General features: G+C 40.5%; 1 protein-coding gene across 3 annotated transcripts in view; it reads left to right on the top strand.

Moving 5' to 3' along the window:
- Window positions 1-16,287, top strand: part of ELP4 (elongator acetyltransferase complex subunit 4) — a 256,406-nt gene that overhangs the window by 64,664 nt on the left and 175,455 nt on the right. For all 3 annotated transcript variants that reach the window (XM_067532071.1, XM_067532073.1, XM_067532072.1), the window contains exon 5: window positions 5,746-5,885. In XM_067532071.1, the coding sequence (XP_067388172.1) occupies window positions 5,746-5,885 (140 nt within the window). The remainder of the gene's footprint in view (window positions 1-5,745; window positions 5,886-16,287) is intronic.

The raw sequence follows: 16,287 nt of genomic DNA, 5'->3' as shown, positions 1-16,287 counted from the left end.
AAGCTTCAGTTTTAGAGAGGTCTAAATGCTTTAGATCTTGTATAGAATAAGAAAATGATTTATTACTCAAGACCAAGGATGACTTAAAACTTTTTTTAAAAGACTGAAAGTTTGTTTTTCTTTCTGTATTTATAATTTATAACATTTTGTATTCTCTGACAGCTAACCTGGCCTAATATTCATTTTATTTTTCAGGCATTAATTTGGTAATTTCCAAGTAAATAATTCAAATAATTAGTTTTAATTAGATCTGTGATTTTTAAGGTATTTTTAAATTTGAAACATGAAATAAAAACTAGGAAAATGCCTAAGAAGTTTGCCTTAAAAAAAGTAACTAAAAATGACACCCTGATACTAAAGAGGTCTATTCTCTGTTTGTATTCAAAGTCATGTATGTTTGTTTTAATGACACAACCATGTCTTATTATTTTGACTCCTTTTAGAGCTGTCAAATCCATATAATGATTAGCATGGGAACTAAATTCTTTTCTGGTTTAACAATTTAAAATTGTGTAAATTTTTGTAAGTTACAGTACTACATTTTGCTCTTTGTTACACTTGGGCCATTTGATTGTTTTCAGTGAGGGGGTACAAGTATAATTTAGGGCAGAATTTGTCCCACAGAATCCATGCCCTGAGGAACTGAAACTGCTCCTGGTTCCTTCTGTTTATGCCCATGAGCAGGTCCTACATGGTCCATCTCGGTCCGCCTCTGTTCTCTCTGTGGGGCTGCTCCCGCCCCCCTAGTGGAATGATTTCCCTCTAGAGAGCCAAAGGTCCTGCCAATTCAAAGACAATGGAAGCGTTATTTGTTTTTCCTTTGGTGGAAAGCAAAATATCCATAGAAAAGTAAAATTATGTGTGGGGGCGCTACAATATTGATACTTCTCAGCATTCCAGGAATGCAACTGTTAGGCTGTCCTTGGTTCTCAGACAACTTTTGCAACCTCCAAGGAAGGAGTAGACTAAGAGGCTAATAATGGTAAAATACATGTAGTAATGTTTTTTAAAAAATTAAAATGTCCATAGTATCTCAAGAGTGGTGGCAGTTTCTTCCGGAGGCTGTTAGTAGTTTGCCATTTCTTCTTTAAGGACTGGCCAGCATGTGGAGAACATACTAGTTTTCAAGGTCCCAGAATGGAAAAGAGAGATGGCTTTTCTAATCTTGTAGAGGAGATCTGGGTCTCTGCCAGAGAGCTGTTTCTGCCCATGGTAAACCCTCTACATATTGCTGAATGGAGGGATTGGGTTAGCTGTGAAAGCAGACCAAGCAGATTTGCACTGTTCTTGAACTTCAAGAGCCAGCTGGAGTTTCTGCTACACCAGAAATGTGCTGAAATATGCTTAAAAAGACAAGAAGGCAATAAACTGGAAATAGATTATATCCTCAGATAGCATACAGTTTCCATGGAAAAGTGACCCATGAACACTGTCTGTCTACCCCTGGCATTATCAGAAAACCCTGTCTCTGTGCCTGGCTAACAATGGTGACATGCACAGAAAAGAGAGATACTACAACTTAATTTTGTTCTCTGAAGTTTCAGATCAGCATCTCAAGCCCCTCGCCTCTCCACAGCAAAAAGACACCACACTGTTTATCCAATCAAAAGACCAGATCTTTCCCCTACCCCTGTTTGCCATTCTACACTAGCTGGGATACTGTATGTGGTGAGCCCAGACACTAGGAAGCCTAACAATTTTTGTAATCTTTCAAGGGGTAAAGACTTCTGTGACATTCCTCAGACAACCTAAGTGTTCCCTTCCAGATCTAACCCCCACTCCTCCCCAATCCCACTTCTGCCCAGCACCTGTTTATAAGGGGACGGTAAGATCTGGAATGGGGGAGAAGCAGTGAAACTGTGTAATCTTCCAAGGGACAAAAGGCAGCTGCTACTAACTTATGGCAACCAATTATATGTTTTCCTAAGTGTCCCTTCCCTATTTTTAAATAATCCTTCTCCCTTCTTCCGGTCTGCACAGCCCCTAGACCTTTGCTGCCAGCATTCTGGCTGAGAAATGCATAGACACAAGGGCACCGTGATTGTTCCTTAATAATCTGTTGTATAGCTTCTGCCAAATGCATAATAGTGGCTCATGAGAAGGCAAAAAAAAATCAATTATTATAGCCAGGTCTTGCTCAGGGACCATTTCGGGTGACGTGGAGCAGAGCAGGGGCTGGGCTAGTAATTGGCAGTGTAGCAACAGAACAAGAGGGGATGTTGATGGGTAAGGTATGGATCCTTTGTAACTTCTCATTCCTGCCATAGCTTGGGAGGGCTTGCTCAACTGGCTCCTCCAGGTAGAGGTCCAAAATTTCATGCTCCTCATCCTCCACAATCCCTGCTGCCTCTTTGCTAAGACTGCGGCATCTTGTCAGACAGTACGGGTGGTGGGGCTAAGGGAAGTGGTCATGAGCCACTTTAGGCTCTATTCTGGGAGCCCTTGACAGCACCCAGTCCAGCTTGTCCTAGAAGAGACATGTACAATGGGCCCTTCCGGAGCAACTTCGTTTTTTGACTTCTTGTACAGGAGCCTCAGGTGCTTGATGCATTCCGTCACTGGGCCAGAGTCCACTCTGTGCCCACCTGCTCTAGCCTCTGAAATGTCCTGATACAGGTGAATGTTCCTGCTGCTCTAGGTGAAGTCATGAAGGACCGTGTACTCCAACCACACATGGACTGCACACGGTTGGCCAGGAGGGGCTGTTCTTGGAGCAGGATCCACATTGTACTGAACAGAAGAATGAAGCAGAGAACTGTTCTGATGTGGTCAGTGCAGCTTGCTACTACTGCTGAAAACAGGGCAGTGGTAGCAGGGGAGGACAGGGACCTTCAAAGACTGGGTAAGGGCCAGGAAGAAAAAGGTACAATGCATTGTGGAAATGGGTGTGGAGGACTATTGAAACGCGATACGTTTACATACCACTTACACCTGTTTACACTTCACACTGGCATGGGTATGGAGCCATGCTGCAGCCCAAAGCATGTATTTACTCACATGCTTCAGGTGTGCTAGTTTACTCTCCCTGTACTCACCTTCTGACAAGAGCTGGGTTATAGATGTGGACATTAGGGGTGTTATGGGATAACCACATGCATGAAAACATGCGCAGTTGCTAGTGTAGTTGTACCTTTAGAAGTCAGTTAACTTGAATCTGATTAGCAATGTGTGAAGGTACCTATTGCTAGGGAGGGAAGTGACGCTGTATGTATGTTTTATCGGAAGTACAGAAACATGTTGCCAGGAAACTTTTCACATATATGAAGTATGGGTTGACTGAATGGGGAGGCATTCCATTGCCAGAAGAAACTTCATAGTACTTTGACTTGAGGACTGGACAGAAATGTGTCATGACCCTTTTGCTGCTTGTGGCAATTTTAATTCAGTCTGATTGTGGAGCCAGGCAGGTGTAATTAGAATGAACTTCTACATGAGGAGATAAAAAGCCCTGGCTGTCTTGTAGCAGGATTCTAGTCTTATGATTGGGCCACTAAGCATAGAACTTAAAGGCTTTTGTGAAGCTCTGTGCAGATGACTTATATGCCCCCTCAGAAAAGGGAGGTGTTTTGGGTTGGTGTTTGTTGGCAGAGTAAGAAAATTAATATGATTTTGATGGTGACAGTCCCTGAGTCCTGTGAAAGGTGGGATGGAAGGCATATTACTGAGGAGGTTGGTCATAAAGAAGGTGTTAGCTGGGCTTTAATTATTTTGTGAAGAGAAGTTATTGGCAGGGAATATTTTGCAGAAGGGAGAGGTATTGCCCTTTTAAATAAGAGGTTCTGCTTATTTAAAATAAGTATAATAAGTAAATTGTCTCATCAGAGAACTTGCTTCCAAGAACATATGGAGATTTAACAATTCTTATGCATGGTTGAGAGAGATATCTTGCATCTGAGCTGAAGGTCAGGATTTAGTTTCCTACTTCAGAAATGTAGAGTTTCTCTGATTTCTTTGAATATTATATATTTCAATCTGTATTCCTACAGGATGGATGGAGGTCATATGACTACATTTGGACCTCTGGTATTTAGATTATTTTGGATTCTCATCTTTTCCTCTCTCACCTGTCCTCTTCCAGCGGTGTATTTTTTTTAGCTCTGTCTTCATTAGGTACAAGAGGATTGCTCTAGACTGTGCCTGGCAACCAGCCCAGCACATACCGTCATCAGCAATGGGTGAGAACAAAGATGACTTAAAGTTACCTTTGCACCTCCATTCTTCCTGAGCTACACCTGAAAAATGCATGACATGGTTGAAGATCTGGGCAATTTTCCTTTGAATTAATAGAGAGAATGAATCATTAAACTTGATTGGGCTTCTTTCTATTGCAAAGCAGCTGTAAACAAACCTGGCCAGTTCTAGCACAGAAGCCTCAACATCCCCTTTCCCAACCCCATTCCCGTTTCTAGTATGTTTTTGACTGACACATGTATTATGTAACTGGGGATAGTGATTTTAAGTGACATCTCCACACACGTCACAAGATAATTTGTTAGAAGAGTTAAAACATGAAGTCACAGAACAGTTGGTGAAAGACACATTGGCAACACAGTAGCTATTCTCTAGAGTTCTTAATGTGTTGTGCTGTAGCTCTGAGTTTTAAGCTTAATTTTGCTTTTGTCATCTGATATTCCTTTCAGGAGCATATACCTACTTATTACTCTAATAAATGAATCTAGTATATAGTGTCCCGTGTCTGTGCCTAGTTACTTCTTTTCTAACATACTTCTGGAGTTGAAATGTTCCTGATCATTAAAACCAGGATAGCATTTTTAATGGGGATGGATGGCAGATAGAGAACAAAAGGGAGCATTATATAAAGGAAAAACATTATTTCATAATTTTGTTTTATATACAAATTACATATTAGTTTTTCTTGTTTTTTTTATCATCCATTTACTTCTGTAATTCAAATAACATTCTGCGTTGTATGTCGTGCTGGGTTTCCACCAATTCGCAATGTGTGGTACTCCTCCCTGTGTCCTTTATGCTAGTGGATGTACAAGGAATAATAATATCCCACCAGAGCACTTGACTTTGTTTTTGTTACTTTATTGAAACACTTTTATTCTGTTCTCTTAATATTAGGCACCTTTATTATATGACAAGAATGGTTACTATGTTAATGTCCTAGTAATACCTAGCATGAAGTTATTGCAAATTCAAGAAATTAAAACACTTTCAAACTTAATGATTTCAAATAATTTTTTCTTTTTTGTTTTAATTTTCTTTAAGAAACTATGTTGAAAGCTATGAAAAGGCAATATTTTATTTTACAGATTACATATAAACATAATTGGACAACCTTCCAAAAGCCAATGTGCAAAATGTTTATGTGCTTTTAGCATGTGCCCAATATTGAAATACCTAATTTGTTCCCATGTGTCTTTTGCATCTGTGTGCCTGTTTTTGGGTATACACAAAAGTGTATACTTTTGGATACCTGACTCACTTTTTAGGTGGGACAAACTGGAGCAGTGAGGGTTGAAATCTGTATATACGTTCCACAACATACAATTTCAGAAAGGGATCCTGAGTAATCCTATCTATCTCGTTACAGGAGGAAGGAAAAAACTTTGAATGTTCACTACTGACAAATTCTTTGTTATTAATGTACATAAAGCCTAAAATGATGTTTAAATGAAAAATTATAGATTTCTATCACGGGTATAGCAAGTAATTATGTTTTTATGACCAATAAATGATTTAATGCATTATTATAATTAGCATGGAATGTTTTCACAGGTCAGCCCAGCAGCTTCTGCACGGTTTGGTCACTATTATAATGTATCTAAAACAATGCCTCAAGAACTACTTCAGTCCATAAAGTGGCACCGTTTTTTCCTTCCTGAAGAAATATCTTTGCAGCCTAAAATAAAAACTTGGTGAGTACCTAATCCATGTGTTACTTATGTTTTCAGTTATTTGCATGCAAGTTAAGGGGGAGATTTTTAAAAGTGCCTAACCAGTTTATTATTACCTATATCTCTGGCTTACAGTGCCACTTGTACTTTTAAAATCATTTAGTTGCTTTTGAAAATCTCCCCCTAAATGTTTACAGTCAAGGAGTAATATAAAATAGAATATGAATAGGATGCCTCTCAACCCATAATATTCCTATAATTATATTGAGAATGAAAGGTCAAACAATAGCCTAAATTGCAAAAAGAAATCTATTTCCTAAGCTGGAAGATCAGAAACGCAGGGAATAGTCATGTTTGGCCACTGGCATATCTTTTCTACTGTATCTTTCTGGAAGTGTCTCAAGGTACTTCTCTAAATGTTAAACACAGATTAAGCAGCCTATCTGTTTATTCAGCCTGGACCTTTTGCTATTCTAATCTCCAGGTTTTATAATGTTCTAGGTATAGAGCCAAGTCCTGAGAAGTATTTTAATGTTTTTTTTAAATTAAAATACAGTATGACACGATACACAAATATGATTCAAAAAAGAAATGCAGTGTTTCACTGAGTGCATTTTCAGAAATGTAAACAACCTAAAGACTACTCTGTTTGCTGATATCAGTCAGTATTACATGATCAAAGGTCAGTGGTTTTAATTCATTAAGGCTTTCAGATTCTAGGTAGTCTGTAAACAAAGCAGTCTGGGTACTCTTTCTATAATAAGCATTTAACGTAACTAACACACAATGTATAATATACCTTTTGAATGGCAGGAGCCACAGAATATGGTCTTACAAGGAGTTTAGTTGACCAATTGCCAAAGTGGTGTAACATTGCCACCAAGCAGATATCCTACCCTTCTTGCGCCGCTCAGTATGTCACTAACTGGGATGGGTTTCATGCCAGTAAATCTGTGGGTATGAAATATTTGTGTATTTTTATTTCTAATCAAGGTAAACAATATGTTGGGACTCCATTCATAAAATAATCTCTTATCAAATGATGTATTATTTGTGCAAGAAAAGATGCAAATACACATATCAGCCAACTGTGGCCTTGAACTTGCAGCTGATTCAACTGGTCCTAATTGAGCATTAATTGCCTTCTGTGAACTGGAAGGCTTACAAGCAGCATTGGGAGACCTAAACATAATCACATGTTGTTAGCATTTCTATGAAGAAACCTATTAGAAAAGGGTGTTAAAAATGCAATACATTAAAAGAAGACCAAGGTCTTCTGCAATGTTACGAAGATAAATTTTAAACACTTAAACCAAGATTTTAAAGAAGGATTAGTAATTGAGTGCTTTGAATTTTGTGAGCTCAAATTGGGACACGTTAAGAGGGCCTTATTTTCAGGGGGTGGATGCTCAGCACTTTCTCAGCTAAGTACCCAAAATCACTTTTAACCTTTGAAAACCTAGGCCTAAGACTTTTAAAGTGACCAGTCATTCACAGAGTTCAAGGATTTTATGACCATGGACTCTAACACCTACTCACCCTAAAGGTAGGTATTCCAGGACAGGGAAGTGTCCAGAGGCCTGCACGGCTGCTGAATTTAGCAGTAGATAAGTGGAAGATTTAGTTCTCTGTAGCTGCAGAGTTTTCCTTTCACAAAACTGCAGTCACTAAAAATATGTAAAAAGAAAAAAGAAACTTGTAGCCAAAAGTATATATTTTTTCCTAAGTCTGTGCCTTTCTACTTTGCACACAGAGAAACTGCAGTGTCTTCAAGTGATCACTTGGGTGACTGAATGTTGTTTGATGCTGAAATCTATAGCAAATTGGTACCTAAGCAGTCTTTTTGTTTCTCTTGAAATGTATGGATCCCTTTGCACTTGATTTGGATTTGTGACCATAGGGCAGATTCTTAGAACTAGAATGTGTAAAATGAAGGGTACTTGGGAAAAGAAGTGCAAGCATAAGCAAAAGATCTCTCTCCCTCTCTCTCTCTCTCTTTCAAAGAGAAGTGCTTCAAGAGTGTGCTTTTGATTTAGATTTCTGAGGCTTTGATTACCTCTGATGTTTTATGTTGGTAGCATTCTGGGATAAATCCACATGTACTGTGGGACATATGAGGTCCATTTTTATTTTTAAGTGAACATTTTACTAAAAGATGAGGTTTGGTAATTCTTCTGCCAGCTAGTCAGAGCTGGGTCTCATTTTTCTGTATACTTCAGAATTGTCAGAATAGTGCAGTTTTGGTTAGTTATATCCTTTATGGCACTTAATATCTCTGCTTTGTTTCATCACTTTATTTTGCTATATTGGAACTCCAGTTGTTGCATTCTTGGTGTACCACTTTTTATTTACTAGACTTACTGGGGCTGCAACAAAGTTGCTAGTTACTGTGTGAGGCTGGTTCAGAGATTGGCTGCTGATTGGAGGAACTAGTAGGGAGTGGTGGGCTGATGGGTGCTCTTGAATAGATTGACCATAGATTGCCATGCAAATTACTATTTTGTGTGAGCTGGGGTAGAAATGTTTTCTCTCTTTTTCGCTACTTCCCCCCACTATTACTCCCACACCATGCTCTGCTTCAGGAAATCTCGGCTTAGAGGTGGTGAGAGCCAGTTAAGTGCTCTGAGCAATAGGGGCTGAGGCTAAGACAACAGACACCTACACTTTTTAAGTAGCATTAACATGGAGCAGAGTGCAATGTGGAAGGTGATAGGGAAAAGAAAGGAACTGCAGCTGGAGAAGGGCAAGCTCAGGTGAACAACAGCAGCAGTAGGTGTGAGGGAAGCTTTTCTTCCCCTGCCCTTGGATCTTGCATCTACTGGGTCTGAACATTTTTTCACAGACCCCAGCCACACTCCTGCAAACCACCAATGGGTTCTGATTCCCAGTTTTAAGCTTGAGATACTTTTGACAAATTCTTTTGGTAAATGAGGGTTTTCAGTTTCAAGTAAGTTCAGTCTGGCACATTTCATAGCCCTTTAAAAAAAACCAAATTTGAATTTACTTCAGTTCATTAGTATTGCATTTGTACTTTAGTAAATTTCAATTCACCTTACATGTTTACAAGCTATATTTATTCTTAATAATGTGCACAAAAGACATGACTGTAAGTGCTGCATTTGCACATTATTTCACATATTTTATAACCAAAGATATTTTTAATGACAAGAGTAAACTTGAGTACCTCAGATTTTTCCTACTCCCAATTGCCAAAAAAGTGAGTAATATCTACTAAAGATAGTAGACCAGACCCCAAACCAGCTTTAATTTCTATCAGCTATTCCACCATTCTCAAAATACTTGTTTTTACAGAAACTCAACAAGCTTGCACTGTATTTTGTACATGTGTAGGGCTAATATTCTGATAGGAGGAATCCTGTTTTAGTTAGCTGAAACAAAGGTTCCAAATGTTCCCCACTTCAGAACTCTATCTGGGATATTTTCAGTAGGGAATTACAAGAGCTCAATGATCCCTTATGCTTTTTTTATGGCTTTGAGCTCCCATATGTAATTCTAATATAGTTGGGGGGAGTTTTTTGAGCTTCTAATGTCAGAGCCAGTATTTTATAGGATAACCAAAAACAAAACAACCCCACTCTCCTGGTCAGTGGCCTCATTGGACCAGAAGGTGAAGGTGGTGGTACAGATCTTGTTGAGTTCCCTTAGTGAATTGTCACCCCTCTGTATTGGATCCAACTTTGGGATCCCATGTGCTTCCAAGATAGGTGATCCTGAGAAGAGTCCAGATGCTGTTTCAAACTCTGTGCCTCCAGGCACACTCCTGGCTTCAGATCCCCTGTTTGTTACCCTTCCTTGGAATGTGGGATTCTGCAGTCCAACTGCCCTAGGCCCTGAAATCAATACTGAGCCCTCAAGCCTCCCAGTTGCTTTCACGCACTCCCCCAGAATTCCATCCCCATGGGCACTCCAGTTTATAGTTTAATTCTTCAGAGACTACATGACAGATAAAGTAAGAAACAGAGGCTTTGCACAGGAGTTTCTAAAACCATAATAACTTTTACTCTCAAAGCATATAAGAGCTACAGATCTTTAGGTTAAATAAGACAAACCTATATAAAATCTCCCGAGTCTGTGCTTTATTTAAGTCCTTGGGTCCAGTCCATTTGTCTGACTGGTGGGCCTTTCCTGTTTGGCAGTGTTCAGCTGATGAGAGAGAGAGAGAGAGAGAGAGAGAGAGAGGAAGCCAACAGGAGATCTTGCCTTTAAATAAGATTTCAGCCCTTTCTCTTGTGTAATCTACTGGTCAGCTTCATAGCCTCCATCTGGTGGTTAGCCAGGGAGTCCCCATCCTCCCAGAGTCCAAACTGGGACAAGCAGTTTCCTCTAACCTAGCTGCTCCCTGTAGCCGACCCATTGTCTAAAGGATGGTTCCCTTTGCATACAAAACAGTCATCTTTGATGACTTTTGTGTTATTCTCTTCAAGATGGTATCAGGCATTAGAATAAACTGTCCCATTGCACTTCTCCTTGACATCTCTAGGCAGTCACAGTTACATACTCAAATGAAGGTCACATTCTTCAAAATGCTGGTTTCAATGAGTGAAGGATACAATTTGATACAGAACTATGCAGTCCCATCATAGATGTCACTTCAGTTTGTCTTACAAAGCTTCCTTATATATTTGAACAGTGAAGGTTCTGAAAAGGTGGTTGTAAACCCAAAAACTGAAGCTTCCCTATTAGTTTCTTTCAAAAACTTAGATGGGTTATGCTGAAGTTCAAATCTAACTTTGACATTTTGAATTCAAGAGTAGAAAAACTGGATTCTGTGGAAGACTGTAAATAGCACTTTTTTCTGGGAAGCTTCGCTCTTTCATTGGTGGCACCACATATGATGTCATCAAGTCATTCCTCTTGTAACATTATCATCTCTCTTTTTGCCTACAAATCTTTGTTTCTGTTGACAAAGTCAGGTTGCCTGGTATCTAAAGCTGGTTTGATTGCCCACCCTTACAAGAGAAAATACCTTTTTTGTGACAACCTACTGTGAAATAATTTATTAAGAATTCTTACATGGCCCTGTGACAGTCAGTTCTATTGTCAAAGACAGCAGTAGGCCTAGATTTCAGGTTGCCAACCACTCCTTTGAGCTCCCGATTTTTGTACCACTTCCATTTTCTTTCTAGAGCACGACAGGCCAATCCAGCTCAGACACTGCCAGAAGAGGCCTATGCCACATAATGACTATATCTCCATAATATAATAAAATCTGTTCACTGCAACTGAGATAATTCTCCCCAGTGTATAATTTATCCACATAGTGTGCCGTCAGGCCTATGGGGTGGTCTGTATCCTGGAAAGCAGTTACTCTGAAAAGGACTTAGGCATCATTGGTTACCAACTGAACATGAGGTCCCACTGTGGTACTGTGGCTAAGAGGACTAATGTGGCTTTTGGATGCATAAACCAAGGAATGTTGAGTAGCGAGGTAATAGTACCTCTCTGTACACTGTTGGTGAGGCCATTACTGAAATACTCTCTCCAATTCTGGTAATAACACTTCAAAATGATGTTGAAAAAATCAGAAAGTGTTCAAAAAGAGGTTACAAGGATGATTTGAGGTCTTGAAAACCTGCCTTAAAACTCTCTCCTATAGGAAGACAAGGCTTCTAATAGCAGAGGGCTTTTTAATCTAGCACACCAAAGCATAACAAGATCCAGAGACTGAAAGCTAAACCTAGACAGAGTCAGGCTAGACATAAAATGCATTTTTTAACAGTGAGGGTAATTAACCCTTTGGAACTATTTACCAAGGGTTGTGGTAGGTTTTGCATTATTTGAAGTTTTAAGATTGGATGCCTTATTAAAGAATATGTTCCAGCTCAACCACAAGATATGGACATGATTCAGAAATTGCTGGGTAAAATTATTTGACTAGTATTATGTAGGAGATCAAACAAGATGATCCTAGTGGTCCTTTCTAGCCTTAAAATATACTAATTAATTTAGTTACAAGTACAGAAGTGGAGAGAATTGGTGGGTACCACTGGTGCTTTAAGCTTCCAAACTATATGGTTATTGTTATTGCGAAAGTGACACAATTTTTATTCTACTTCTTAATACCAGCTCTTCTGTAATAAAGACATTTACAGAGTACCAATAATCCACCTATATTTTCTCTTACCTATTGTGCAAAATTACTGCTGATTGTTTTAGCTAATCTGCCATATTCTAGGGTACTTCAATCCCAATATTTTAAAATGGTCTACAAGTAATAATGAATCCAAGAACCTGCCTATCTTTAGGAGTTGAAGATAGAGATTAAATAACATTATGTACATAGTATATTTCTCAAAACTAATAGAATTAATAACATAGAGAAAGAGGGAAGATATTTTAGAATTGAGTTGATAGGGCTGTATTTCCATGCAGTTGATAATTATTAATATTTTACCTAAATGTTTATATATAAAATATATGCACATACTTTAAATTTGGAAAATGACCTCTTTTGTCACACGGCAATTCATAAAAATTGCATTAATTTCACAAAAATTTGACTTTTTTTTAAAAAACCCAGAAGTATTAAACTCTAATATGGTGATTCATAGACAAATATTTTACAGGTGATTAAGGATGTGAAATAAGAATATTTTTCTCCATTCTTAGATACACATGAATATGACAGCTTGTAAATACTGCTAATGCCCAAGCATCTCAGATTATACAACCAGCATCAAAAGTATATTGGTGTAGACAATCTAGCCCCAAATACCCATTCAACAATATAAGGTCATTTTCTGTGTATTCTGCCAGTGGGATAAGTTAGTATATGTAAAGGAACCCACAAACAAATTTAAAAGACCCTGGAATTTCCTTTCAGTTAGACGTAAAATACACAGTATGCACATAATTATTGAACTGCTAAATATACAGGGATAAATCTTGGCCCCTTTTAAGTCAGTGGGAATTTTGCTACTGACTTCAATAGGGACCAAAATTTCTCCCATTGTTTATACTCTGGTCCCTATCCTGAAAAATACTGAGAACCCTCAACTTCCATTGTGATCAGGCTCTATAGGCAGTCATATATTTTTGACAATTGGTGTACGTCTAGCTTAGGGAAAGAAGGAACAGTTCATAATAAGACAGTCTTGGTGGGGGAGAGAATGGTCTATAGTACTATTCATCTTCACCAAGCTGAAAGAAACAAACTTGAGTATATATGTATAGAAAAATCACACTAATAACTTGTGCTAAACAGGTTAGAGCACTAAAATTAAAGTGTCTAAAACAATTGGTATGTATGTTCTGCTGTATCCTCGTAATTCATTACTAGGTGCTGCTTTAAAACAAAAAAATTGAAGCATCAGTTTTTACTATGGATGAAGTAACTATATTTATTAGGTTTTTCCAGGTATATTCACTTCCTGGTTGTTTTTTCCTCCTTCACCCTATCCTCTCTCCAGCAGAGATTAATGTTACTCAAGAGAAGATAATACACCTAACCTTTAATTTTCAGGAGTTCATCCTGAATGCTGAACAGCAAACTGTGTTTATAGGAAAGTTGTGCTGTATAAGTTATATCCCTGTGAATAGAACCAAAATGGTGTTGTGGCCATTATTTCTTGCTTCCCAAATGCTATGCCATAGAAAATAGTGCATTATCTATTAATGGGCAAGGCCATAAATATGCAAAAGTTTTTAGCATTGTATGGGTTAAATAGGAACCAAGTATTTGTGAGTGAGGCTCCAAACCACCTCAAAATGTTTAAAATTCTGTACCCTTCCATGAACAGAGCTGTTTTATTCAGTATACTTATGAATGCCAGGACTGTTTCTATAATTATGGCTAATGCCTATTCTTTAATAATTAAAATGTTGTCCTCCACCCCATGCAGCTCAGATGTGGGGAGGGTTTGTCTGGGTCAGCAGGGGAAAGAAAACCTTTTGCCCCTTTAAAGATTACACTGCCCCATGGGCACTCAGGCTCCCTGTGATGTGAGACTTATTAGTTGGACAGAAGGGTGTAACATAGCCTATTGGATCTTGTGAACCCAAGCAGTGGGTTTATAAGCTCTTCCCCTTGGCCGGTGGTGCCATTCTGCACCATAAGAAAAGCTTCCTCTCTCCTCACCTTTGGGATTAGAGTAGAACTGGGTTTTGAGGTCTTGCTGTGGGCATCATGATGGTTGTCTTTGGGCTTGGAAACTCATTTTTCCACACAGTCAGACTGGTCTGGACTATATGGGGATTTTTGCATTCCTGTCAGCAGCCTGGGGACTCATCAGTAGGTTAGGCTGTAAAATTCATTCTTCTTCGAGTGCTTGCTCATGTCCATTCTGAATTAGGTGTGTGTGCGTGCCACATGCACTGGTGCTGGCAATTTTTCCTGTAATGGTACCCATAGGGCTGGCTCTAGCGCCCTCTGTAGCAGCACATATATGCACCCGTATATAGGGCACTGCTGGTCCCCCTCCCTCTCAGTTCGTTCTTACCACCTCTGATAGTGCGGGAACACTCTCTTACTCTCGCAAGCATTAGTAATCCTGGTGATTTTCACTTGTTTATTCTTGTGTGTATAGTTTGTTTTGTTATTAGTGGAAGATAGTTTAGTGCATTTTAACCCAGGGTTGGGGCATGCCCAGGTCCCTGGCGTTTAAACCCTGCGCTTCTTACAAGAAGCTGATGCTGCTTAGTGACCCACACCAGAGCTGCTTGAAATTCTTGGGGGAAGCTCACATGTAGGAAAAGTGTAAGATCTGTACAAGTTTTCACTTGTGAACCAAAAAAGACCAAGACATAAGACTCAAGGCCATTCTGATGGAATCAGCGCTTAAACTGGCATCGGAATTGAGGTTGGACTTGGTGCCTAGCACCACTGTATTGACAAGGAGTGCTCCCCTGGCATCCTCCCGGCACAGTTCGGCATCCCCGGTTATGTAGAAGCGACCAAAGAAGGTACATGCCAAAAGAGGATGCTCTCTGGCACCAAAGTGGGGAAGTTCAGTGAGACCCAAGTCAGGCATCTTACCCCCACCAACTCTGAGAGAATCTCCACCCATCTGGGTGTCGAGTCCAGTGCCTGCAGCACCACCGACCCCAGGGAGTGGCAAAGGACCTCATCACCTGGTGATCCCCACCATGCCTGAAGCATTCCAAGCTAAGAAAGACCTCTTGGCCATACCAGTGCCACCTACTCCGAAGAAGGGAGGTCTATGCACTGAGAGATTCCCCTCAGGAGGCCTATTGAGGGGAAGGCCAGTGCTAGAACCTCAGCAGTGCTCGCTATCAATGGAATGCTGTTTGCCAGTCCACCAGCGGTCACTGGGTCTTCAGTACCGATCCCTGGAACAGCGTTGAGAGAGGTTGGGATCATGCCTCCAGTCACAGGATGATAGGTGCCGATCCCCGGAGCGTCAGCACTGATACCCCGAACGCTGTCATTCCCAAAGCCCCCAGCACCAATCAATGGACTCCTGGGGCAGATCCCTGGGGCCCTGGCACCGCTCATGAAGTCCTTACAGGAAGCCTGAGGACAAGTTGCGATCACGGGACATCCAATGCTTGGGCTCCCGGCACCACTTCTCGTCGCCTAAGCACCTGTGTTCAAGAGGTGGCACAGAGAGACACGTGGTGTCAGTGCCCCCATGATTGCCCAGGAGCACTTCCTTGTACTTTGGAGAGGAAGTCATAGTTCCTCCAAAGGGACAGGCTCCCAGTCAACCAACTGGGTTCCCCATGCTGCCACAATGGGGATTTGGCCTCAGGGGCAGTGGCCCAGCCCTTGGCAATTTTGGAACCCATGTGGGTTTCCACAGGCTGCGGTTCCACAGACTCATTCGTATGCGGGAGCTTTGATGCTGCGATCTTCAAGGGGCCCGGGCACAGCACCAAATTTGGATGTAGAGTGAGATGAGGTAGCACTCTCGGTCAGCCCATTGGAGACCACCCTGACTACGGAAGAAGATCCAGCCCCCCACAATTACCAGCCTCCTCCTCCTCACGAGACAAGACAGTAGCAGGCCCCTCCACCGCCACCACATTAGATGACTTTAGAGCGCAACAAGACATGCTAAAGCGTGTTGCATCTAACTTGGGGCTCAAGATAGAAGAGCTTAAGGAACCGGTAGATGAGCTCTTTTACATTCTGCCATTGGCAGCCCATTCAGGGTAGCCCTCCCGGTTCATGAAGGGGTAATAAAATTTGCCAAGGCACTTTGGTAGACCCCTGTCTCTCTGCTCCCCACGTCCAAACGAGTGGAGAAAAAGTACTATGTGCTGGCCAAGGGGTTTGAATATCTTTATACCCAACCCTCCTCAGGTTTGTTGGTGGTCGCGGCTGCCAAACATGAGCATGACAAACAGAGCCAGATGGGTTCCACTCCTAAGAATAACGAAGCTAAAAAATTAGACCTGTTTGGCCAAAACATGTATTCAATGGCAAGCCTACAGCTGAGGG

The sequence above is a fragment of the Emydura macquarii genome, unplaced genomic scaffold (genome assembly GCF_026122565.2).
Source record: "Emydura macquarii macquarii isolate MOO-44397 ecotype Brisbane River unplaced genomic scaffold, CSIRO-AGI_Emac_v2 contig_3240, whole genome shotgun sequence".
NCBI lineage: Eukaryota > Metazoa > Chordata > Testudines > Chelidae > Emydura > Emydura macquarii.
The sequence above is the reverse complement of the archived record's forward strand: the minus strand, read 5'-3'. Positions and strand labels throughout refer to the sequence as shown.